The sequence below is a fragment of the Puntigrus tetrazona genome, chromosome 25 (assembly GCF_018831695.1).
Source record: "Puntigrus tetrazona isolate hp1 chromosome 25, ASM1883169v1, whole genome shotgun sequence".
In the NCBI taxonomy this organism is placed as follows: Eukaryota; Metazoa; Chordata; class Actinopteri; order Cypriniformes; family Cyprinidae; genus Puntigrus; species Puntigrus tetrazona.
Window position 1 is genome coordinate 14,620,702 of NC_056723.1, and position 27,384 is coordinate 14,648,085.

A 27,384-nucleotide genomic window follows, 5' to 3' on the forward strand; every position below is an offset into this window, starting at 1 on the left:
GGGCTTTTCCACACATGAAAAAACAAGAAAATGAGACAGATGCAGAACATGTTAAAAAACATCCAACAAAGTCCAGTACATCCCTGAAGCTTGTGTCACAAGCACACACACACAAACACAAAAGCACACTGTTCTCACCACCCTGAGTTTATGTTATTGGTTTAAGGCTGGAAATGATCCCACAGGAGTGTACTGAGTATTCAGTGTTACCATGGAAACCAGTATCTGACAATTCAATGCTATATAGCCCACAGTGCCTTGCTAAAAAAGACCTTTTACCACTTCCAATTTTAATGAATTACAAAAATATTACAGCATTAATTTAATGGGACACTGGTTTGAGTCACATTTTCAAATGCGTTGCACTGTAATTATAACTGACTAGATATCATTCACATAAATTCGCAGGAAAGGATATGCAGTAGGCGGCTGTTATTAAAATACTTTTGTGATTCAGTTGTTTTGTTCTGAACTTTTTGCATATTGTCTTTAACCCGATTTTAAATGACCGTGCATATTTGTCATTTTAAAAATACGCATCAAAATGCAGGAGTAACTAAAAGTAAGTGATTAAAAATCTATTAAAATTCATTTAAAAAATCCTAATAACATAAACATTAATCGTACGTTATGCTATCAAAAGTGTAACCGCTCAATGTTTCACAATATATTTCAAGTGCAATCAATGTATTGACTATTACACATTCGCTATGCTACTTTAAAGGGAGAATTATACTAATATACGCTAGCCAATAGCTTGAAGGGTACGACTGCATGCAGACGACCGTGCGGGAATTAAATAAATGAATCGTTTTGCGAACTTCTGGCCATAATTCTACATCGTTCTCACTGAAATAAAACAGCTTAGGGACAAACTTTCTGTGTAGGGCCCCGCGTGTGACATTGAGATTACGAAGCAGAACTAAACAGCAGTAATGTATTCACAGCACAGCGCAGGAAATGATAGATTTATCTCCACGCACATAAATCACTCCACCAGCACAGCATCTGTCACAGACTCTCTGTTTGTCCACATCATCTTCTCCGATCTCCATTCCATTATGACTTGATAAATCCTTCCCTCGCAGCTTTAAAGCCATAGAATTAAAAATCCCATGCTATGGTTTGACGACGCAATTTGTTGACATATAACAAGATTCGTAAATCTGCTTAAAGTTAATTCTGTCTGCTCGTACACTGCGCAGATGACTTCAAAGCTCGCAGATACGGACTACAAGCGAAAACCTCTCTTTTTGTGCAAGATCCCGCAGAAGGATATTTAATAATAAGCGAAGGCGGTTCGCTTGTATCCACATACGGCTGCGCAACTGATTTTATTTGACGCTGAGGTTTTATTGGTCCTGTGAGCGATGCGGAGAGCATTCGGACTAGCTTGTGTGTGACACTGATAGTACGCAGTGTGCTGTGCTTGAGATGAAAGGTGCTAAAAGCCGGGCCCCTCTGTGCCGTGGGAGGGACGGAAATGCAGCGAAGGCTCTTTTGAGAAACATCTTGGATGAGAGCAAAGGCCATCAATCATGCAAGCCGGTATGAACCGTATCTTATTCCCGGCTGTATATCCTCGTCTTCCAGAGGTTGAATTGACCTGATGTGTCCTCGGTAAGTGAAATAAAGTCAACTTTTAGGAATGGCTCTATGGGCTAAAAGAGCTTCTTGCACGATGCGGAGCGTGTTTCTGATTTTCTCGGAGAGAAACAGCCTCGTCACAGTTATGTTTGTGTCAAAAAATACCACTTTCAAGCAATTCATTCTTTATAGTGCTGTCAAATGATCAATCACGATTAATTGCATCCAAAATAAAAGTGTTCATTTACTCAATATGTGGGTGTACTATGTATATTTATTCTGTGTGTGTGTGTGTGTGTGTATGTATATATATATATAAACTCATGCATTTATATTTATGAAAAATATGTTATGTTTATATATTAAATGGATGTGTATATATAAGAATACAAATATAGAAATGTATATACATATTTTCACAGTATATACTGTAAGTGTGTGTACTTATGCATTATTTGAAAGCAATAATCACTCAGAATCCAGATGTCTTTATATTCACACTGCCTCTGAATTGAAACTGGATTCAGATCCATTTCTAGTCTATAATCTGGTTATATATATATATATAAATATAAATGTATTATAATATATAATATATATAATATAATTAGTTAAACTTTAAAGTGTGTTTTTTGTATGGATTAATATGTTCTTAAAATATTCAAATGTATTTGTAATTACACAAAGATGCAATGTACAATTTATACATTTAATAACTTTAAATGAAATATTAAAATTACACATTTGTAAAACTATAGCCAAATACTAAATGCACCTAAAAAATGTAATTTATTTTAGTTTATTTATTAAATTTAGTTTATTTTAAAACGTGTGTTTAAACATTCTTTAAAAGCTTTTAATTCAACATTTCGCTTCTTACTGCATTTTCCTCCTCCTGGCTGTTGCTGGTGTCTTCACTTTTGCGATACTTGTCTGATGAACGCGAGTCTCTCTTCCGGCTGGTGTCAGTTCCCTCCATCGGCCTCTCGCCATCTGTAAATGAGACAATGACCGCACACGTTCACTTTATATTTCATCAGCAGTATTATTGGTTCTCTATCATTACCATTTATATTGCATACAGCGCGCAAATATGATGAGTAGCCATTATAGCGACTCTTAGCAGTTTAAATCATTCTCCAAAAAAGACACAGCAAGAGAACACATGGAAAGGACTACAGCTGGGATGCAAAATTAACACTTGCCAAGTGCCAAATGCAAATGAAATTGCCTTTGGCAAGAAAATGAATAAATAAACACCTCTCGTACACCTGGATGCCAGCAGTTGTGTAGGGAAGTATTAAGAAAAATGCCTGAAGAAGGTGTTCGACCAAAATGTTGTTTATCAACAAATATTTGCAAGCTAAGATTACTTATTATATTATTGTCACTATTTTGGGACCTTCTGGTTAAACTTTGACTATAAGCACAAGGTCTGGTCCACATTGCAGCTTATTCAAGCCAAGACAGGAAGCCCACTTAGACAGGAAGTTGTTTGACATATACATCAATCAGTTTTTTCACTGATTTGAAATGGTAAAGCCAGGTAGCCTGTTAAACCTAACTGTAACATAAGAAACCGGAGTGTTGTGAATTAAAGGGTTAGTTCAACCCAAAATTAAAATGTTCCAGGTCCAGAAACGTAGTGAATACATCGGTAAACAGTCCATGGCTCATCAGTGGCTCAACGTCAGTTTTGCAATGCTACAAGAATACTTTTTTTCAGCCATTCTTCTCCCCTGAGTTAAGTACTTTCCAAAATGGTGGAAGAAGTAAAAACGCATATGACGTAATAAGCATTGTTTACGTTTGGAGGGAAAGCCCATGAGTATTTTTTTTTTTATATATGTTATATGTTTTTATATACTCTCTAAAATGGTGGAAGTACAGTAACTTAGAGGTAGAAAAGTGATGAGTAAATTGTGTTATTTTTCTTTTCTTTTCGCAAAAGAATTTTCTCTCGTAGCATCATTAACTTCTGAAATGTTCCTCCATCATAAAAAAATTCGGATCAGGTTTGATTTTCTGTGTTTTTGCTTCCGTAGCAAGCATTTTGATAGGAAAGGATGGCAAATACGAAAAAAGAAGATGTGTACACAAATTTCAAACTCAGTGTGCAAGGACCTTAACTGCTGCAAAAATGCACTCATGCAAAAAATAATAATAATTAAAAAAAGTTTGCCAGGCATTTTCATCACCATTTGTCAGTTGTCACATTAAGTTAATTTTGGACTGGCTGCAACCCAGAAACCAGTGCCACTAGGTCAGTGACACACTTTGGATGGATTATGGGATTGTCCTCCATTGACTGCCATTAGGAAATGAGGATCACTCAGGTGGCATGGTGAAAATCTAGAAGGATATACTTAGAGGTGTGCTAACATCGACAGATGGATAAAAGATATTTTCAGCAGTCAGACGAGTAGAGGGACTACAAGGTAAATATGGCACAAAATCCGCATTGACAGAAGCTCCTTATAAAAGGAAACCGTGTGTCAAGAGAATAAAATATCATTGCATGAGTGTTATTGCCTGTGGGGCGATTATGACTTTACCCCTTTACAAACACAGTCACACAGTCACCGCTAAAACGGTTTAAGAAATGAAGTTGTACTGTAACCTGAGGGAATAAACCTATAAAATATAATGAATGCTTCTCCTGTAATAAAAGATTATCTTGATATCTACTCACTATAGAGGAAGGTCAGTTTGTGGTCACAGCCTGGAGGTCTTGGAGACATTATGTACGTGCTTTAATGTGCATGGAGTGTGTGTGTGTGTTTGTGCGTGTGTGTGTGTGTGTGTGACTGCAAATAATATAAGAGAAGGCCTAAAAATGCACAAGTTACAAAGTATTGTAAACTGCGCATCAGGAACTCATAGGCCAAAGTATTTTCTTGCACCCATTAAATTGTGGAAGTATTTGCAAGTTATTATTGATGTGAACAATACGACAGTGTACTTAAACCTTATACTGACATCTAGTGGTGTGGATGACACGAAAACAGACGTTTTAGTCTAGAGTGCGTAAGTGCAAAAACAATTGCATTTGTAAGTCAAGGTTGCAAATATCGCATTAAATCGAGTTTACTGTATATCTATTAGTTAGATGTATCGTTTTTAGCGTCGAAACGTAATTAAAGACAATGATTGTAAGCTACTACACTCCTCCTTTGATATTTATTCTACTCAGAGCGGAGGGATCAAATGTCAAAGAGATAAAACAACAAAAGCAAAGCTATCACAGGTATACAAACTGCAATCTTGAGTTGCCAGGAAACTGTCAGAGCCACCTCAGAAACTCACTCAGTGGATTAAACACATGAGGATGAGCTCCGGTCACAGCATGAATATCCATGTGAAAAGTCTTTGTTGTTGCAGCATTTTGACCAAAATAAGGACATTTTTTTTTAAGTGGCTTTTTCGCTCATTATCATTATCCCCTTATTTGAATTTGTGAATTTCGCAGGGATCACTGGCAAAAAAATCTCTTCACCCCTGACTGAAAATTAAGTGGTTATAAATTAATTCCAAATGGAAATCCTTCAGTAAATGTCATACTCTCAATTAAGGTGTATTAGCATCAGGGAAACTATCAGAAATGACATTTTACCATAAATAAAATCAACAGAGACAGGTGCTGTGCTCCCAAGGCACTGCCTTTTATGCAAATGCCCGTGCTTAAATATTCATCAGCTGCAAAGTAAAAAATTAATGAAATATTCAGCGCTGCATGCAGTATGGATTTTGGGCTGTTTTACTTTTTTTACCCACTTTGAGTCCACGAGGTTTAGTTTTCCGCCCACTGAAGCCCATATTTTGGTATCAGCTACGAATTTCAATGCAATACTATAAAATACAAAATTGCTGCAATTACATGAATTTTTCATCACCAAGAAGCTTGAGTAAGTTAAAAGGTACGATCCATAACAATTATGCCACACGTTGCTTAAGGTGCCCCGTGAGTTGCTCCAGATCAAAGCATCTGCTAAATGACTATACTTACTGAACCTAAATTGAGTGCTTTCAGTGCATTGTTATTTGTGCGAAAAGCACTGCTCTATATTTTCAACGCTCTCAAACTGGTCTTCACATTATCTGACAAACTGCCAGGGTGTTGTTCTATGACAAAAAAATAAAATTCAATGGTAATGGTCAGTTTTTTTGAGTAGAATTTAACCATGATGTGGTTTCTGCAACTCGACTGGTAAATCGTGAAGCTAGCAACAACAAAATCAAGACTTTGATTTTTAGAAAACATGCAAAATTATATGCACCCCTAAAAGCTCCGGATAGCGGTTACTTGCCTAAATGTAAACATCGTGCAGTTACACGGATACTGATGGCTTGTGTTGCCTTTATTAATATACGCTTCTCCCTGTGGAGAAGAAATAAGCACAGCTTGATGTGTGGTTTATTTAACATTATAGAGTTGAGTCTTTGAGAGGCACACTGGTATTTATGAGCGGGAGCGTGGTGTGTTCAGATGTTTGAGAAAAAGAAAAATGCCTTTCTGACCTGGTTTCTCAGCTAGTTCAGTTGTTTATGGGCTTGACTGAATTTATTTAAATCAACAATAATGTGCAAAACAATTTTAGAAGCACGCTGTGAAATGCAAGAATTAGCATCTGGGAAATTCACATCCTAACAATGCAATAAATTTGCCGTTGTAAACATCTGCCCTTTAAGCCAGTCTGTGTAAACGCAATTTCAATAGCATTAAGTCTGGTGGAAAAAAAAAAAACGCTTAATTAGGAGCCAAGCTTATTAAAAGGCTTTAAAGATGTGTTTAAAATAAATCGCATAATGTTACAGGTCTCGTATACAGGCAGACGAGTCTACTTTTGCGAGCAATTCTTTAGTAATCTGGCAATTCTAGTACTTGGCCACAAGCTTTATTGCTGGAATGGAGGTGTGGAATGAAAGGAGGAGGGAACCGTAAACAGAAAATTCCTCTACTGAATGCTGCGAGGATTGAAAGAGGCTTCTGGATTACCCGAAATGGTGCCAGTGTGAGAAGTACTAAGAGCAGTGTGCATATCACATTTGGCCGCAAACAGAGAGAAGGAAAGTAGCTTTCATGAAAATCAAATGCTTACAGCGTAATGTAGATGCTGCTTGGGCCCCATAATATCTTCTTTAGAATCCCAGCAGACATGCTAATTAACAATGAGCTGTGTTTATTTCATCGTCACATGTTAACACGGTGTTTAGTAGGGGATAATGCAGTAAACAAACGAAAGTGGCGCTAATATCACAGCATCAGGAATGGGACGTGTTTTAATTGCACACATCAGTGGAGACAAGAGCGCTAATTAGTCCATTAACTTTACAGAGAATTGTGAAGGTGGAACACGGCTGAGGAGGTCAATAAGTGTGTATCGGAAAACACAATAATGGAGAAGTAAAGCTGTGAAATTCCATTTCGAGGCGTTTCTCGAGTGATTTCTTACTACACAGTGCAGTACGTTTCCAATAGTCATGTTTTTCGTACCGATAGCCTAGATGTAGCACATATTCTAGCTAACAGGTTGGCTAAATCTTAACAAAGTTACTGTTATATCCAGTAGCATTCCCACCATGAATTTAGATTTGTAATGTTAGTTCTTTAAAACTATTATTAGCTACGTTTTCGTTTACATAATATATGCATGATATATGTTTATGTACTATTAACATTTACATTTTAGTCATTTAGCAGATGCTTTTATCCAAAGCGACTTACAAATGAATACAACAGAAGCAATCAAAATGATTATGAACATAACTAATATTATTTATCATTACATTAATGATAATATTACTATGTAACATTATACAAATTGATTATTCTTTATGACAACTAGGGCTAGGCAATATATTAATTGATAAATTCATGCACATCTTGTCAGTGAAGTCGGTTCTTCGAAAATGCGCATGAATATATAAAGTAATTTATCGCCCGGCCCTAATGACTTACATCGAAGCTGAGAAAAGAACACAATACTGCACACAACAGGTAAATGTCATTATCCCTGTTTTCCATGATTATGGAATAAATATGTTTACGTGGCTTTTTAAAAAATGCCGGGTAGCTGGGTGTTTTGCGTGCATTTGGCCAATCAGCGTACACTTACATCACCGATGGTTGCTGGGACTGTTTTAGACCCTAGTTCCTCCAAATGGTGTACCTGGAACTAAAAACGTTCCTACTTCCTTCGGTGCGAACACATCAAAAAGTGAGGGGTACTATGAAAAGCCTCCCATGGCGCGAAAAGGTCCTATTGCAAGAGATTGCACAGAACGAAAACTATTTATAATTTAAAACATCAATTTCATGATTAGTTATGACTTCATATTAGGCGGTACCTTGAGAACCAAGTTGGAAAAGCAACTGCACGTGGTAATTTCCAGACTGGAACAGCACTCGGTGTTCTTTTTGGGAAGGATGTAGCCTACACCCACAAAACAGCGCAACTGATGGAATGGAACGGAACACAGGGGATGCATAGTTAAATGAACTACATTTATTTTTAACTTGACAAGTCATCTTAAAAACTCATCTGACGTATGTGTGCTTTGACCAACGCTTAAAAATAGCACGGGCGGAACTCTTTGCATCAAACATTTCCTCCGGAGAAAGTGAGGTAGTACTCTGTGGTAGTGCATCTCTTTGCCAAGTCCACCGCCCCGTCCCGCTGCTTCTATTTGCAGGAGCAGATTCTGATAATGCGGCGCAGCAGGCCAGAAGAGCGAGCTCCTAAAATCTCCTTAATTTCCTGTAATCTGGGTCATAGGCAATGGGCCAGGAGTCCCACATCCCCCAGGGCAGTACACATACCTCGCTACACACACTCGCGCAGCTTAACAGGCTGCGATGCACACCCACATAACACATGCTTGACTGTGCCCATTCACATCTCGGCGGCCCTCTGAGACGCAGTAAAGAGGGTCAGTTTGCTGGAGTGCAGATATGTCACTCTCAGTGTGCAGTTTCGCCATGGCTCTTTGGATGGAGTGGATTAAATTAATTGAATATAAGCAGATCAAGCCAGTAAGCTTGATTAAATAACGATTAGTAGCTTGAAAACACTTTCTCTGCTCTGATGGTGGAATGGGAAAGCGAATGGGTTGCTTTCAGAGACGAGCAGAGCAGATGGCTGATGTGTGGGTTTATGCTGTTTGTTTGGTCTTGTCGGTAATGAAAATTAAGGCTGATATGCTCTTTGGGGTGAAGGAGAACAAGGACTCTGCACTACTTCTGTCCCCTCAAGTCTTGTCTCTGTGTATTTTCTGGCCTCCTCTACTCATCCTCCTTCTTTTGCATATCCTTGCATTTCATCTTTTATCTCATCCACATCTTTCGTCTCCTCTCCTTGTATCTCACCTCCTTTCTTTTGGTCTTCTAGCTATCCCAACTCCTCTTTCCTCTCAGTTCCTTATCTCTCTATTCAAAATCTCACTTTCTCTTAACTCTATCCTTTCCTTTACTCACTTATGTCTCGTTATATTTTAGTTGCTTTTGGTTATCTCTTGCATCTCATCTATTTTATCTTGACCTCTCCTATAATTTCTTATCCAACTTTTTTCATATCTTCTTATAATTTGACTCCTCTCCTCATATCTCATTTCACCTCCTTTCTTTTGGTCTTCTGTCCATCACACCTCCTCGTCTTTCTTAGTTCCTTGTCTCACTTGATCACTGTTCAATTCTTGAATCATTCTTGTAAAACTCTCCTTTCCTTTTCTCAAATCTCCTCATATTTCAGCCCCTCTACTTTTGGTCTACTCTTAACTCCTCATCATTTGATTTCTACCATCATTTCTCAAATCCTCTCCCCCTTTTTCTTTACATCGTCTCCCCCCTTTTACTCAATTTTTTGTCATCTCCTCTTAAGTCACCTCACCTCCTTTCTTTATTTCTTCTATTCATCCCATCTTGTCATCTATCTCTGTTCATTGTCTCTATTCATCATTGTTAATTTCTCATCTCCTCAAATCAGTGGTTTCAAACTCTGTTCCTGCAGCCACCAATCAGTTTATGACATCAAAGTACCACAGGATCAATTTGCTCGTAAAAAAATAAATAAATAAAAAATCGCACTTGCTGTATTTTGATGCCATACACCAATCGTTGGCTACAGTGCCGTTTCAAGGCAAACATGCCTCTTGATTGGTTGAATCTGGTGTGTTTGATTAGAGTTGGAGCTAAACTGTGCAGATCTGTGGCCATGCAGAAGTTGAATTCCCAATTTTGGGACTTTTCTTTTTTTGGGGAAAATTCTCTACTTTTGGTCAACTCATATTTCCTCATCTTATGTTGACTTTCTACCCTCATATCTTCCTATTACTTTTGTTTACATTTTCATACTTCCACTCCTCATAATTTCCTCTCTGCTCTTTATATTGGTTCACCTCCTCTCCACAATTTTTGGCTCTTCGTTTTTCTTCATTTTTTCTCACCTCTTCTTCTACTATTTCGACTCTACTTTTCTTTTCTTATCTTTCAACTCATCATCTTCTTCAACAGAATCTTCTCAACTCATCATCATCATCATCTCATCATCTTGTATTGCCATGTAACCCATCTCTGCTCTCATTTCTGGTCTTATCCTTCACCTCCTCTAATTTCACATCTTATCAATGCTTGCTGCTCACTCGTGAAATCAGTCACTCACTGAATGCTCACTTTGCTCCTCATTTCATCTCATCTCATCTGACTACCTTTCAATCCTTTCCTTATCTTTTATTTTTAGTCAAATCTTGATTGCCCTCCACTCCTTATTTTTGGCTCCTCTCTCTATTTCTCATCTTGCCTCTTGTTCCATATCCTTCTTTCTCTTTCCTTATTGTTCATCTCCTATCACTCTTCAACTCATCTTGTCTCTCCTGCCTCTTCTTCTTTCCTCCCAGTTCAACATCTTTCTTCTCTTTTGCATGGCTTTTCTTTCCATCCATCATCCCTATATATGCTTCTGATCATTAAAATGGATCGACCTACTCTGCTCATCTTGCTAACAGAGCCCAGAATTTTGGAAACCCATTGCCCAGCAACCCAGACTGGGGAAGCAAAACATTTTCATCAAATTAAATAAAACCTGAAGGACTTCCTTCCACACAAACTAGTCCTCTCACAGAAGAGAGGAAGTCTCATCAAAATGAGGTATGCGCAGCACAGACGGCCTTACATACAAACACACATAAACACAGTTACAGCCAAACCAGTACTTGGCGCTCAGATGAGTGTTAGGTTTGTTAAGGCAGAGGACGGAAGGCTGGACTCCAAACCCAGTGAATAAAGTCCTGCCTCTCATCGCCACACACAAAGAGAACCATTTATCTCCAGCCCAGTGCTGATACAGACGACAGGGATTTTAACTCTCACACACACAGCTACATTTATGGTCCAGTAATGGACAGGGAGAGAAGTGTGTGTCTCACACTTTAAAGTAAAGGTGAGTGATGAGAAAGAAACAGATCACACAACACTTTAAATTATGTCAGTGGAAATATTTCCTTGATTGAGAAGTGTATATTTTTCCAAATGTCTCCTTTTGCATTTAAAGATCAATGGTCAAATATGGCTGTCTAATTCATGCTTAAATAGAAAAACAATGGAAAAGCAGTGCATTTAAACTGCATTCTTTCATACCTCTCTCAATTAGCTTGTTGCTGTCTATTCTGGACGTGTTAATTTGAACATTTAAAGTCCATTTTTCCTGTTCTAACACCAATGAGATAAGTATGTCCGAAATAAATATAAGTGTGCATAAAAAATACAGAATGCAGAAAGAGAAAGATAGCCCAGATGTAGTGTATCCAGGCACATGTGGTACCACTAAGCTCTTCTGTGAAGCTTAATCGTGCCCTCACTCGAATCAAGCAGATACAAAGGAAATGCTAATTTAACCGGAGAAAAAGAATGTTAAAAAAATAAAGATGATTCCCTCTTTCATCTTTAAGGTAAAAGCAAGTGTCATTGAGGGGTGAAACTTAAAGAAGCCTTTCAATATCATATAAAACTCTAGTTTGCTAGGAACATTTAAAATCAAACACTAAATGAAATTCAACCATCAAAGTATCAAAACAAGAATTTCCAAATAGCTATTAAGGCAGCGTTTTAGCAAACTGGTATGGAATGCCCACAATTTGATCAACCTTATTATTCAGTCACATTTTGCACATATTGCAATTTTATGTATGTCTTATTGGTTGTGTTGCATTACAAAACAATATCAAACTGGTGAAGCATGATGTTTCTGAGTATGGAGAGATAATTTGAGAGAGTTTGTTGCCCCCTTTGCAACTACTGGATCTGCCATCAGCAATTAGCATTTGATTGCTGAATTGCTTGGAAAATGGTATTGTCTCTCTCACTGTTTACAATGATTTCCAAGTCACGATTATGTTCATCATTTTGTATCGAGTGTGAGAAGAGAGGGCCAGCATTTTGAAGACGGAACTGTTTAAGCTCCCTCGGTGCAAAAGACAGAAACTGGGAGGCAAATATAGCACTATTATTGTAAGCAGAGGGGAACGTTTCCATGGTTTGAAATCCACAACCCAAGGTGAAGTGAAAGCCTAACTCTGTGCCAGATGACATGGCTGATCCACAGAATACACACTAGATTTATCCATTTCCAAATCAGGAAGTTTAACATTCACAGTAATTATTACAACAGAAATTTTGTCCAGCCCTATTCATCCTATTCTGTTACTAGAAACAACCAATGCTCTCTTAGCGTTGCCAATGACTTTCTGAGTTTTGTTTTGTTGCCATCTGCAGCATTTGTAGCATACTTAGGGTCAGTTTTACTAAGTGTTTGCGCCAGCAAAGAACAGAGATTTTTATTTTTTATTCTTTAACATATGAATTTACTTGGAAACATTATACGAACATATCATTTGCCAAGCCATGCTATTTTACTTCAGGAAATAAAAGATGACTTGGAAGCCTCATCTAGGAGTCACACAATACCAAATCTATCAAAATCTTTTGCAACCTTTCATTTGTTGGCCTCCGGTTCTTTTCAACTTATTGTGGCTCATTTATTTCATGGAGGAGGAATGGCCGCCAACTCCAGGGGGCTGAGCAGGTGATCGAGGAACCCGAGGCAGAGAAGGAGCGCAAACGAGCCAGAGGGGATGGTGAGGATCCAGGGGCCAGGGTGGTGACGGCATAGGTAGACATGGAGATTCGCAGTGAAGCCAGAGCAAATGAGGACCAAGGTAGAGCTGGTGGGAGGAAGGAGTCCAACTGAACTGGTGGGATGGAGCGACAAATCACAGCCAGAGGAGAGGAGTCCAGAGGTGATGCAGGGACAAGGGAGCTCTGTGGATCGATGGGTGATGGTGGAGGCAAGCCGCTGTGTCAACTGGCTGAGCCTTTGCCGATGGAGGCAGAGGTGTGAGATTCTCCAGCCCTGGTTGTGCTGGAAGATGGCAGTACCGTGGGACTTGCACCGTACAGATAGGGGGCTAAGGGTGAGTGGAGGGGCTGCCAGATGACAGCAGAGGAGGAGGCTGGAGCAGGTAGGAGGGTGGGTATTTTCTAGGAGCAGGCTCTGGGGGCGCGTTTACTGGAGGGTGCTTTGCAAGTGCAGAGATTAGACGGTGCTCTGCAAGAATGGGGTCTGGTTTGCGAAGTAAAGTAACTAAATAACACAGTTCTTTTTTTTTTTGTAACATCTGGAGTGTATTACTTTTAAAAGCAACCCAAACACTTAGAGGAGTAGTTAATGAAGGTAGAGGGAGCAATTTCAAATACAGCCTAGTAATCCTGGAAACCTTAATTATCTGCTTCAGGTGTTTAATTAGGGTTGGAGCTATACTCTGCAGGACAGTGGGCCTCCAGGAGCAGGACTGGACACTCCTGCTTTAAACTCAGACTATAATTAAACAACTGTTTCATTTGTTTCAACTGTTGTCTCCTAAAGGATTTTTTTTGGAGAAACATCTGGGACAATATTGGGCACTGAAACATAAAATGTAAATACCACTAAGTGTCCTAAGCTATTAAAGAGCAACCTCAGAGCAATAAAATCTACCTCTGAGTGTGAGTGCAGTGGTTTTATAAATACATTCATACACAAGCATAATAACACACACATACATGGAGATTTATGGCTGTTGTGGCAGGTGTTTATTCCACTGTCTGCCTCTTCTTTCTCTAACGGTCTCTCTCCAGAGATTGTCTTGAGCACCTGTAGACAGCAGCTGTCATGGCAGTCTTAAACATCACATTATTAATGAGGCTCTGTCCTTCTACACACCCTACTGTCACTGGACTCACAATCTCACATCTGTGCTCACACTTGCTTGGGTACAATACAAACACCAGACAAACGGCAAATCTTGCTCTTCCTCCATTACTCCCAAAAACATATATTTCCTCTTAAGGCCTCACCGGAAGTGTCACATTCTGGAAGCCAAGGGTGTTGCAATGCAGTGGTTCCTAGTATGTTGCTATGTTCTGAGTGGTTTATAACAATGAAGCTGCATTGATATTGTGAGTGTTTATTCCATTGCTACGTGGTTGTAGAGGTATTGTAAATAGTTTCATGTGCAACTACCATTGTTATGGTATTTACAAGAGTTGTGGTTGCAAGGGTGGTACTATGAAGTTTTACACATCTTAATTGGTGTTGCTATGGTAAGGTGTTGTGAGTGATGTAGGGAGTGGTTGATAGGTCACTGTTATTTATAAGGTGTTCTGAATAATTTCATATGTATCTATGTTATGGGATTGCCAAAGTGTGGTTACAAGAGCATTTTGAGTGGTTGCTAGGGTGTTGCTTCGCAGTTGTGACGTTTCATCATGCAGTTGCTAGGGTGTTGTGGGTCATTCTCAGGACACTGTTATGCAGTTGCTAGGGTGTTTAAGGTGGTTGTATAAGCATAGCAATTATATTCTGGGTGTTCAACCGTTTTTGGGTGTGTGGTTGATACAATGTTATGGGTGGTTCTAGGGGTGGGCTATACATTTTTGGGTAAGAAATACCATGATTCATAATTTTTATATGATTCTTTGTCATGTTGGTTTTTTGAGCAGCCTAGCCTAACTAATTTCCTATTATAAAGACAAATCCTTCCAAGGTAACATTCATCTAAAAAAGAATGGTGGATATTTATATCGAAGTTAAAAATCTTTGCACATTACTGGTATACTGGCTTTTTAGTAGTTATAAAGCTCATATTAATGCATTATTTTGCATAACCATATTTTACATTCTTTTATCCATGACCATACCTAAACTTAACAATTACTCCACTTACTATTAATAAGAAGCAGGAGTTTAAGAGTTTACTGAGGCGAACTTTAAAGTGTGAACAAAATAATAAAACAAAACATCCCAACTCAAACAGCTATATTTTGAGCAGGTGCAAAATCAATAATTCAATCTGTTACCATCAGCTATAACTCCTCCAATGTTTTCCCTGTACCTCAACTGGAAAGGGATCAGCAAATCCCAAGGGAACTGTTTACTTCATACAAGCACTTCATCTCTCTCTTTCTCTAATGGACTAAAGCCCAGTACAACCTGTCCTTCCCCCGTGCATTCATCATTTCTCACCCTCATTGCCACACCAAGCTGGCACTGCCATGACTGCTGAACTCTCTCCACCTCACATTTAATTTTAGTGGTGTTTACCAAGGCAAGCATCTCTATTACTATTGCTCATACTCAAGGTTAGTGATTTCAACCAACTACTCACCCTAAGTATTAACCTTCAGCATGTAACTCTAACTGGTGCTACAGACATTAATGATATCTCAAATTGTGCAGCTTGTTGGGAAGAGATGCGTTATTGCATTTCTAAGCAATTTGACTCTTGTCTAATGGACAAAAAAGGCATTAAGTTGCATTGAAGGAGGAACCTGAGCCACATCTACAGACTAGATTATCATAGACATGGGCCAGTAAGCAACCAACTAGGTAACCTCATTGCATCACACCACAAACCACCCAGAACCTACCAACCACATAGCAATGTTTCGACAATGACCCAGAACAACTTGACTGCACATCCTCAACTGTTTACTAGATCATTAAACTGGAGCGAATAATTATTTTAGAGGTTTTGCTACCGTAGACCTCAATCTTGTAATTATCCCTAGTTGAGCCTGGCATGCATTTTTAAAGAAGGACTTAATCGTCAAGGCTTGTAATCGAAAAGTTGCAGGTTTAAACTATCAAAGAACAAACACTATTCTACTCTTAAAAGAATACTTCACTCAAATATTTTAACTACCCCATATTTTACTCACCACGAAGCCATCCTAGGTGTATATGACTTTCTTCTTTCATACGAACACAGTTTTTTTCTTCCAAGTTTGGTGATGCTGGGGGATAGTGGCCATTATTTTAAAGTTTCGTAAATCGGTTATATCCGCAAGTACTGTGTAAAACTAGCCTATACGCCTTTGGGGGGTTATCGCATGTCCTCTAATATTGCTATTTTTTAATTATAACCTAAATAACTGACTGACTGTCTAAGCACCGCGTTCCAGCTTCTTGGCTGACTTCTGACTCGATTTATGATGTATGACATAAGTTGCGTCATACGTCAAGTCATAGGTCAGCCAAGAAGTCAGTTATTTACGTTATAATTTCAAGACTAGAAATAACTATCGATCTGCTTCAGAGGACATGTAATAACCGCCGAAAGCGTAGAGGAACGTAAAACGAAATGTAGATAACAATGTTGTTCATGGTGTTGTCCTTAAAAAGAATTTTCACAGAAAAAAAACGAATCATCTGTGATTAATTACTCACCCCCATGTCGTTCTTAACCTGTAAGACCTTCGTTCACCACAAAATAATTTTTTTTTTTTGTTTTAATCTTTCTGACCTTTCTGAACTATTTCTTTCATTTAGGCTGACCCAAAATCGCATGGGTTTTGGAACAACATGAGGCTGAGTTAATGATGACAGAATTAACGTTTTTTTTGTGGTAAACTATCCTATTTACCCTAAAATCTGTTTAGTGGTTAGAATTCTATTCAGTTGCTTAAATGTCACGTACTCACCAAATAAGAAAAACATGAGGTAGGTTAAAGGATGTATGGGGCATTACAAAAATGGAAGAGAACTGTGCTGCCCTAACCGAACCACGCAGTGCCACCCACTGGAGAGCAATCAGTTTATTTGAGGCCAAGAAGTGCACTGGACCGTTCATGCATGCAGACGTATCGCCGCATGCTCTCTCAACGAGGGTTCAAATGTAAACGCCTACCAATCCTGTCGAAATACTGGTGCTTTTTATCTTATTTATTGAATATTGACTCGGTTGCACTAGGTTGCATGTTTGACATGACCAGCACAATATTTGCCAACATCAGCCAACAAAAGAAAACACCGCTCTTTTGTCACTGGAACGCAGTGGCTGTTTAATTGGTCAACCACTAATTATCGCGCATACATTACAAGCTGTCAGGATTACGTATTTTTTTGCTGACTATTATTATTATTATTTCATATGTCGGCCTCACAGGGCTGTCTCTGAGCCATAGTGAAATGCACATGACAAAGAAACATTTCTACAGCCGCTGTCTCCCTGTGGCTGAAATGGCTCATTTGAGAGAGAGAGAGAGAGAGAGAGAGGGGAGAGGATGGGGTGGGAGGTGAGCTAATTGATGTCCCTTCATTCCCCACAGAGCAGCCCTGGCCTGTCTATCACACTGTCAGCCTGAATGCATCCTGGAGAAAAGACTAGACAAGAAAAATAGAGGTCCTTTCCTTCAGCCTCGGCAGTCTGGAACAACCCCTAACAGCGGGATGGGCCATCTAGACAGACTCTATACAGCAGTCACCCAATTATTCTCCATCGAATACTCTTTCTGAAGGACTCGACTAGAGGCTCCGCACGCAACACACGCGCACAAAATAGGATCACATTTCAGGGTCAACTGACTGAGAGGGTTTCGTATGGAGACGTTCGCATCAAGTCCAAGCAGGTCACATGAAAAAATGCACAAGACAAGATCACAGAACAAAACGATGCTGCGGAACTGCTTTTTCCTAGATTCATTATTATTATTCAGATGAACAATATCTGTGCATGTCACCTCGGTGCTCATTATTAACACCATAAATGTACAAACAAGCGTTATTTTGTTAGTAGTATGTTAATTGTTAATATTTCCGACTAGATTTTTAAGTTTTCTATATTAACTTAAAGTTGGTGTTAAATCAAAATGAACTACATTTATTTTGTTAGCTCCTATTGCTATTTTTTGTGTTTTTGTGAACAATCCGTGCAAGTCAATCCACAAAAAAAAAAAAAAATGGTTTGCCTTCGTAATCTTTAATCCAAATCTGAAAATGCTCCTACCCTGTAAACGATGAGCCTTCTTCGATAACGTCAGTTTGACGGCTTGGGCATGAACATGACATCAATCCCTTTTTTGAATGAAACGAATGTTTATTGAGCATTAAAGTTTAATACATCCAATCAATTCAAAGTAGAAAAAACGAGCGACGCCCTCTAGTTTTGTTCTTTGTTTTTTTATATACTACACAACTTTGAATACATTGAAATAAAAATAATATATGTTGTATTGGCTGCTAGCTCAAATGACTAAAATTTAATTGAAGCTTTGTGTGTGTTTTTAAAAACTTTTTAATACGTCTGTATGTGTATTTTTTTTTGCACAGGTCCAGCTATTGACTTTCATTTTATTGACAAAAACAAATAAAACGCTCTTTAAAATATCTTCTTTTGTGTTCCACAGATGAAAGTATGTTTAGCCCACATGGCTTTAGCGATGTTTTCGAAATCGGTTACATAGCTTCATTACTACACCGAAGCCAGACGAATGTTGATCAGACAAAAAGAAGGCTCTGCTTTATGAATGCTTTACTATTGAAATACGATTCCAATTAACTTCCCATGGCCTCTAAGACTAATAAAAGCTATAAAGCGTGATTAGCTTATGTACAGAAGGGCTCTACTGAGGTGAAGTATAATCTCAGCTGTGTGTCTCCTCATCAGATCGCTTCATATATGTTCATAAGGACAACAGGACGCATGCAAGTTTGAAGCGTTTGACTACGTTTAACGTTGCGATGCTCAGTGTGCAAATGCAAATTTCGTGTGGGATGTGAGCAGGTGGTGAGACCGAGCTGTGCATCCGAGGAAGAGGGAAAATAACAAATGCTTGCTAAGGTCAGGCACTAAAATAAGTGTTACTGCTCAGAACTGTGGTTTAGCCGCAGGGGACAAAAACACTTTGTATTCAAACCGGCACCCGGATCACGCAAACAACAACAAAACTACAACCTGAGCCAAATAACACTGCCTGAAGATGTTTATAAAAGACGAGAAGGTGAGAAGATATACCCTGCGTTCCAGTGCATTTCACCTCATGAGCTTAAAGCTCTATAGTTTGCTGATTCAGGACCCAGATTTGACACTGGACCTCATTCGGATTTTTTTTCGATGATGAGGGCATGTCGCACAGACTGTCCATGCTGGCATCTGCCATATTTGGCTTCTAGCAAATGCCAGATGAATTTGCACCATAATAAATAGAAAAGCTTTTCTTATCACTTTAAAAAAGTGAATACGCCTATTCATGTTACTATTCTAACCAGGTCAATGACAAGTGTTGATGAAAAAGAAAGGAGATTCACTTAACAATCATCATTTTGTCTGTATATAACGTCAGGTTGATGTTGGTCATCATGTTGGAACTTGACGTTGGGTTTTGGTTCCACAACCTAAAAACGTCTATATTTGACATCAATTTAACATTGACATTAGATGTTGAATTCACACTGGATTTTGGTCACCCGACGTCGCAACCAAAATATAATCAAATATCATTGTCATATGACATTGTGTGCCTGCTGGGACATCACAAGCTCCACAACTGATGTTCTGCAAGGAATGGGTGCCGTCAGAAAGAAAGTCCAAACAGCTCTAACAACCAAAATAATACACAAGTAACTGGCATCACTCCATCGTGAGAGGAAAAGAGTTAAGTGTTTGTAAGAAACATTTTTGGGTGAACTATTGCTTTAATAACATTTTAAAAAAAAATTTATTATAATGGATGCAGTAATGTAATAAAGCATACTGTTAGGTAATCAGCAAGCAAAGGTTAATACACATGAATTATTTTTAAAAATGTTTAAATATGTTTTACAGCGTGTTTTTCAAATACAATAATTATTCATTCATAACCATTATGTGGAGTCGCACCACATGACATTTTATCTAAACTAACCTTGCCCTGTCATAATAAAGTGTGCATGGGTCATTGTCACGATTTATTTGTTTTTTATTTATTTATGTACATTAGTTGCACCATATATTTTGATTTGGTGAATGCTTTCGTTCTTCCGACTAAAGAAAAACTAATTTTATATGCATATATATTGAGTGCAATCAAAAGGCTCTTTTCATTCAGTATGCTGGTGCATGGTCACACAATTACTGCGCTTTATGATCAATCATTGCGGTCACTTCCAAACACTCAAGCTACTTGAGCACATCTCCAAGTAGAACATATTCACCATTACTGAGTTATCCGTTTCCTCACCTCATTCACCTCGACTCTACCATTCAATTGAATCTTTTAGAATGCATTCCCTAAGAAAACCTCATTTCTTTTTCTCCCGTCGCCAAACATTGATTTCATCTCAGCAAATAAGACCAATATCAACCATCATATCCACCCAAATTCATTTGAGCACTGCTATTATTGCCATCTATTTGTGCTGTGTCCCGGTGAAATGAAATCTAAAGCTATAAGCCATTAAATCATTTTCAATAGGCATCCCATTTCACCAGTGTAAACAAAAGCTAAAATCAGTGAACTTTTTAGAACGAAGCCCAAGGGCAGTAAAACAGAAAATCCCATTCAGAGATACAAAAGCCTGCTCTTTAACATCGAGCCTTGGCTCAAAATGAACGTGAAGCATTTTTGCGTGAGCTGATGAAAGATAGTGCGTGCTTATGAATGGATGATGAGTTTATTGTCCACTAAAGAAGGTCACTGTGTATCCCAAGGGCACGTCGATGAAATTAAATGGACGCTCTTAAAATAAGGGTTTCAAAAGGAGGTCTTCACAGTGATGCCGTAGAAGAACCGATTTTTGGATCCTCAAGAAACAATTTGGTGAACACTTCTTAAAGTTCTTACATTTTAACAATCTAAAGAATTTGGAACGGAGAGTGTGCAGAAAATGAAAATGCTCTGTGCAGTTTGATCCAAAAGTGTTTAAGACGCTTAAGTCTGATTTGATAAACATTTTCAACTAGTTCGACGAAAAGAATGATTCGTTCCTGAACCGAACGTCACTCCAAATTACAGGTAATCTTGTAAATACAACCTAGGCCGATTGGAAATACCTGCCTCTACACACAATCATATGAAGAATGTTATGTTATGACTTCAAAACTATTTTAACCATGTACGATTTGAAAACTGATTCCTCACAGTTTTCTAGGTTTATTACAGGTAATAAAGACATGCCACAGTCACACATTAAACAGTTTTAGCGCCACTCTTCGGACATTTCACTTTGAAACGTGACTGAAGTACATAATTACGGGCTTACGTAGAGGTGCGCATTTCCATTGAGCCTGGGTTGTATAAATAACACTTAACTTCTTGCACAGACCAATCGTTTCGCTTCATAAGGCATCAATAAGTCATCAGAAACCGCATTGTTTGTTTTTGACTCTTAAAACGACGGTAGCAGCTGGCCCGTATTTTATGATTCACCAAGAATTACAGACCATCTACTGAAGACAAAAAAAGCCACCTACATCTTTGATGGCCTACTGGGGATGGGTGAACTATTTCTTTGTAGGTTCTTCACGAAACCAGATATAAACTTTTTGATTTAGTATGCGGAAATTAAAGGTGAATGTTGCGATATCTCCGATTAGTTGTGTGGTTTGTTTAAGAGGAGTACTGCTACTATGCTATACTAAAAACAAGAAAATCTATTCTGCCCAAAGCCTCATGTTCTAGATCATCAAGTGATCATCCACCTCAGGGTTGTAGTCTAGACTACTCAACCTCTTCACCCGCTCATCTTACTGGAGTTTGAACTGAAGAATCTATCCTCAGGCTATATGACCCCCCTCCCAAAAAAAAAAAAAAATCAATAAAATAAACAGTCCCTTATCCAGGACATACTGCTTTAATGCTACAGCACCTTCGTGATTTGGTGAGAGAACCAAGACGAGTTTTCTGTGGCTGTGAGTCAGTGACTCTCCTCTTGAGAGACATTCAATTATTAGCAGCCAAAACTAATTACTTTTAACTGCAGCCATCCACCAAGATTACAACAGACAGGGGACAAAAGTGCTGAGTGTTAGTTAATGGGTGCCGTTAATCTCGGGTGAGAAAAGAGAGCCGGATCTTTAAGGAGGGAGAGCATTTATCTGCCTTTACTTTTTGCCGTTGATATTTTATTTTTCACTTGTCTTTCATACTTTCTTCTTATATTAAATTAGATGTATGTCGGACACTTGGTGGTTGCTTTTTTCTATTGGGATAGAATAAGAAGTTTATTTCAAATGTTTACTCGCTCCCTCTGGGCTTCTAACATGTCGTTAAATTTGTTTATTCATCAAAACAGCAATTTAGCATTATTTCAGTTGCTCATCTAAGGATGCTCTGCTGCGAATGGGCGCCGCCAGAGTCGAAACGACAACAATTCACAAGTAATCCGCACTGCTCCGGCCCATCAGTTAATGTCTTGTGAAGTGAATAGTGTACGTGTGCGCATACGGGAGAAATGTGCGTAGATCGCGCAACTTCGGCTTTTCTCACTGAAGGAAGCGTTATTATGGATTACGTAAATTATTGTTTTAAAGTTGGATCTTACAAAAACACAGATCTTCTCTCCATGAGACATTACTGGAGTGGTGTGGATTACCTGTCAGCTGTTTGGAGTCCCATTCTGACGGCACCCATTCACTGCAGAGCGACCGTTGGCGAGCAAGCAACGCATGTAATGCAATTAAGGCTAATTATTACTGAACGTTCTCAGTGTTTTTCCCCCATTTGAGTGCCAGTTTAGTTCTGCGGCATCACATATCTGAACCGCAAGCTGTAAAGGTCAGAGTCAAGTTCTTTTAACAAAAAGCATAACTTCACAGTCTCCCTCGAACCTTCCGCTTCAATTGCCTTCAATCACACGGTAAGTCACTCTGAAAAGCGGCTCGCTCTCTTCTTTGAGATGCGGTGCAAACTGATATTTTTCAGCAGTGGATGCCGAGGAGGAAGATTGCAGCTTTTTTTGTGATATACTCCCTCAGGGCTTTCGGGTAGAACTGGTACACTGACACTTTGGTCACCGTTTGAAGAGCATTTCCTGTGGCGTCTCTTCAGTTCTGAGATGATCTGATCAGATGTTGCTGTTTGTTTCTCAGCATTTTGGTGGGAAGGGCTGGCCAGATCAGAGCTGTAATCTCTGTTCTTGTACGAGAAGATAATAAACTTTGAGTTGGTTGTGGTTTTGCCTTGGGGTTTTTTTTTTCGGATTCTGTGAATTTGTTATCGTCAAAGTTGAGGGTTTAGATGCTGGTGCTGGTTTCGTTCAACCAAGCAGCATCAGTACATGCTAACGCAACAGGATGCGTCGAAATGATTCTAATCATATTACCATGTTGTTTTCAATACCCATCTCTTTCTCATGTTTGCAACAAGTGGATGAATTGCTTAAACGGTAAAACATACGGGTTTACGAGTTTAAAAGTTGAATCAAAGATGAAAATTAGTTGAAAATGTACTTGAGCAGAGTTTGGAGAAATCTGGCCTTTTCTTGAAAAACGTACCAATAATCGTTGCCTGTACAACGAAGAAAAAAAATTGGTGTAGAAACATGAAAATGAAAATCAGCTGTATTTTGAAGGAAATGTAACATTTTTTACTTTGAAATATAGGATATATAATCCGATGAAAAAAATATTGTAATAATAATCTGTTAAATTTACAATTTCGAAAAGTAGACTAAGCAATTATTATAAAATTAAACAATTTATGACAATTATTATACAGTTATTTTTGTGATAACAAATAAATAAAATGCACTTATTACAGTTTTCTGAATAAAGAATAATGTATGTCGATGCATGCCACTTTTACTATTATTGCTGCTCCACCTACTGCTTTTTTTTCTATTTCAAATAAATAAATCTTTTTATAAAGTTCTCAGCGTTGGCAAGGCTGTGAAAAAAGCTGTCAGGAGAGCTCTAGATAACATGTATCCTGCCTGATTTATCGCCAAACCACTTCCTGTAGTCATCTGGGAGACCTGAGCTGATTCACAATGTGGGCTTTCCAGGAACGTCAGCCGCGGACCGGTTTGCATAGCTTCGATCGCTACAGAAATATTAACATAAAAATATATTTCAGCACCTGTGACACGCGAGCAATCCCAGACGTCAAAAAGCAGAGGCCAAATGAAGGTGCCGTTTAAGCGGTAAAGTGACGTATTAAAAAGTCAGTCCCATATAATTTATGCCGACAGTTTGTATCTACAGTGTGTTTGCTACGAAACGCCTGTCTGACAAACAAGATGAAAATGAAATACCACAGGAAAGATGAATCTAGCATTGCATACTGACAGTCGCTAATTGCCTAATTAGTCAACGGAATGAGATTGGGCTGTTAGTATCAAACAAATATGCTCTTCACTGAGGGCGTATTTCGCAGATACCGACAGAGTCGAATAACAAAGTCTTCAAAAAGCAAATCTGCTACTTAATAAAGCAATAAAGCCACGCTGGGAGCCGAAGAATCCAACTAGAAGATGCTAATTTGATTGCAAACGAGTAGCATGAAAACAAGGGTCCCGCTTTACATAATTCAGCAGTCACAATAACAACGGACGGACGGTTTTTATTAATAGGTTGAATGTTTATTTTGTGGTTCTCATTTTCATTTTTTGATCGTTTTAGTAATCCTGCTTTTGTCATTTTATAGCTTTTTTGATTTTTGCAATTTCTGGTTATCTGGTAAATGTAGAAATTACGTAGGAATAGGTGCGTAATATTTATTTTTCGCTTTCGGCTATTTTAGTACATCGGGTTAAATTAAACCGAAATAAAAATAAATGTATAAATAAATAAATAAATCTAAACTGTAAATAAAACAAAAAATTAAAAAACACATACATACAAAAAAAAAAAAATATATATATATATATATATATATATATATATATATATATATATATATATATATATTTTTTTTTTTAGTCTGTCAAATAATTAATCGCATCCAAAATGAAGGTTTTTCTTTACGTAAGATAATAAATATAAACAGTACACTTGTATATGTATATATAAATATGCACACATCTATATATTAAAGAAAATTAATTTTAGATGCGGTTAATCGTTTGACAGCGCTACATGTGTTTCGAAATGCACCGTTGCTTGCCGTTACTTAGCAATTTCTGACTGAAAATTGTTTCTACATTAATTATTTTCAATTTTCCTTAGCAACTAGCTGAAATAATAATAACAATAACGATAAGCACGTTTACTATTAATATGTATAGTATTGTGTATCGTTGTACTCTTTAGTAACTACACTGTTTTTAAGGTTTTGGTTTTCGATTTAGTTAACCATAATATAGGGGTAATAAACGTGACACAAAATCCGTAGCATGATGACTTTTGTGATCCACTGCATCACTACTGGACATGAGATTCATCCATGATCTACGCAATAATACACAATCAGAAGAGAACAAAAATCCAGAGTGTCAAATGAACCAATCAGAATGCAGGAGGTGCTTCTGCTATGTGGGATCTGAGATGGCTGGCGTAAGTGCAGGCCGACCGGCTCCTCTGGAGACTTCAGGCTCAAAGTCACCTTTACATGCCTCCCCTAATCAAACCCTAACTAGAGGACTTCACAGGCAATTGAGCTGAGAGACAAGAGGGCTTCGACGCTTCTGTGAAACGCTGGAAAATATTCCTGCGGCGGATGCAAATTTGACACAAGACTGAGTGAAAAGACGTGAAAAAAAAAAGACCACAGAATGATTGCATCGGCGAACAATTACCGTCACAGTAGGAGATGTTTCGGTATCAGTACGTTTACTTTGAATCCACTAATGAGCTAGAAGTTTGGAGTAATTAAGAAGCCTCGAAAGAAGTATTTTATGCTCACCATGGTCGTATCTGCTCAAAAATACAGGAAAAACGGTAAAATACTGAAACGTGATCACAAGTTAAAGTGTTTTATATTTGAATATACAGATTTTTTAGCATTGATATTCCAGTCTTCAGTGCCATGATCCTTCAGAAATCGTTCCAATATGCCGATTTGTTGAAAAGAAAAAAAAAATAATCAATGTTGAAACCAGTTGTGCTGCTGAATATTATCTGTAAACTATGATATAAATGGTATTTCAAAAGGTTGGGGGAACGTTGAAAAAAAATAGGCAATAAATTTATCCAAAAGTATGGTTTGTGACCTTTTGAATTTTCCATTATTTAAGCAATCCTGAAAAAAAGTAATATAATTTCAAGATATTAAGCTGCAAACTAACAACTACCAATAAACAATAATAATAACTGAGCAACAAATCAGTAAATTAAAATGATTTCTGAAAATTCTGCATTTATTAAATCCAGTAAAAGCAGCATTTCACGAAAGCAGAAAATACTTCTTTTGAAAAGATTTAAAAAACAATAGCGCGAAAAATTATCGCGATTAATTGCTTCCGAAATAAACGTTTTTGTTTGTGTGTGTACTGTGTATATTTATTATGTACGTATAAAGACATACATATACAGTATATATTTGCGTGTGTGTGTGTGTGAATATATATACAAACATATGTATACATATTAAATATACACAGTACAATATATTATGTACACGCAAGCATTTATTTTGCCCGCGATTAATCGTTGTTTAGCAGTAATAACAATACAAATGTAATTATGCATTTTAATACGAACGCACTCCCGATGGCTCGCAGACTGTACCAAGTGACAAAAAAAAAAAAAAAAAACGTGCTGTCAAAAAAAAACAAGCGTTGACTCTCAACCGTGAAGCAGGTGGAAGCCTTTGCTTCTAACGCAAATCCCTAAACGCTTTTCAAAGCACAAGGCACCTGTGGAGACTCGCGCATGTAAAACACCGTTCCCCGAGGCCTCGCACGCCGAAGATTAACCGCTTCCGACTGCGATTTCAGCCCGGCGAACTTATTTTGAGCCACTCCTGATACGCCGGCGCTTGGCGAAACATTAACCAGTCGTTTAAAGCGTCCTTTCATGGCCGTATTCCCTTCTTGTGCTTCCAAGTGTACGTTTCAGAGCGGGATGGTGTCGGTTTGCCCTCGGCAGAGATGAAAACGTTCGTTCTGTACGCCTGAGGGCACTTGTTCTCAACCGGGCAGAATAAAAAAATAAAAAAAAACCAATGAAAGCACCTGGAGCGCTGCTCGCCGGAAGCTTCCGGGTGCGTATTCAAGTCCATGCAGACCTACGACCGGCAGCCGTTAATGAGCAAACAAGGCTGGGGTTTTCTTTATAGAGAGAGCGACTCCGTAGAGACTCTGTATAACTCTGTGTCTTCCATATAGCAAAGAAATACAGCTAACTTTCTAAGTAGGTATGTGCAATAAAGGCATAGACTATTCAACAGTGCAGAAGCTGAAGATTATCCAGTTTGTAACTTACTTTGCAAAAAGCCAGCCTTCGGTGTCTAGACTTTCGATGCGTGATGTGGTCTGGTCGAATGACCCTTGAAGCAAAAATGTACGAGCAATACCTCATACAGCTGCTTTTCTCAAATATCGGCACGGTTGCAAATCGGATTTTATACTACAG

At 38.3% G+C, this 27,384-nt stretch overlaps 1 protein-coding gene across 3 annotated transcripts in view; it reads right to left on the reverse strand.

The window, feature by feature from the left end:
• b4galnt4a (beta-1,4-N-acetyl-galactosaminyl transferase 4a) overlaps positions 1 to 27,384 on the reverse strand; it is a 111,013-nt gene that overhangs the window by 74,353 nt on the left and 9,276 nt on the right. For 2 of the 3 annotated variants that reach the window (XM_043228560.1, XM_043228559.1), the window contains exon 2: positions 2,468 to 2,580. In XM_043228560.1, the coding sequence (XP_043084495.1) occupies positions 2,468 to 2,580 (113 nt within the window). Of the gene's footprint in view, positions 1 to 2,467; positions 2,581 to 7,703; positions 7,906 to 27,384 lie in introns of those variants that run through there. The other variant, XM_043228561.1, reaches the window with a different exon arrangement.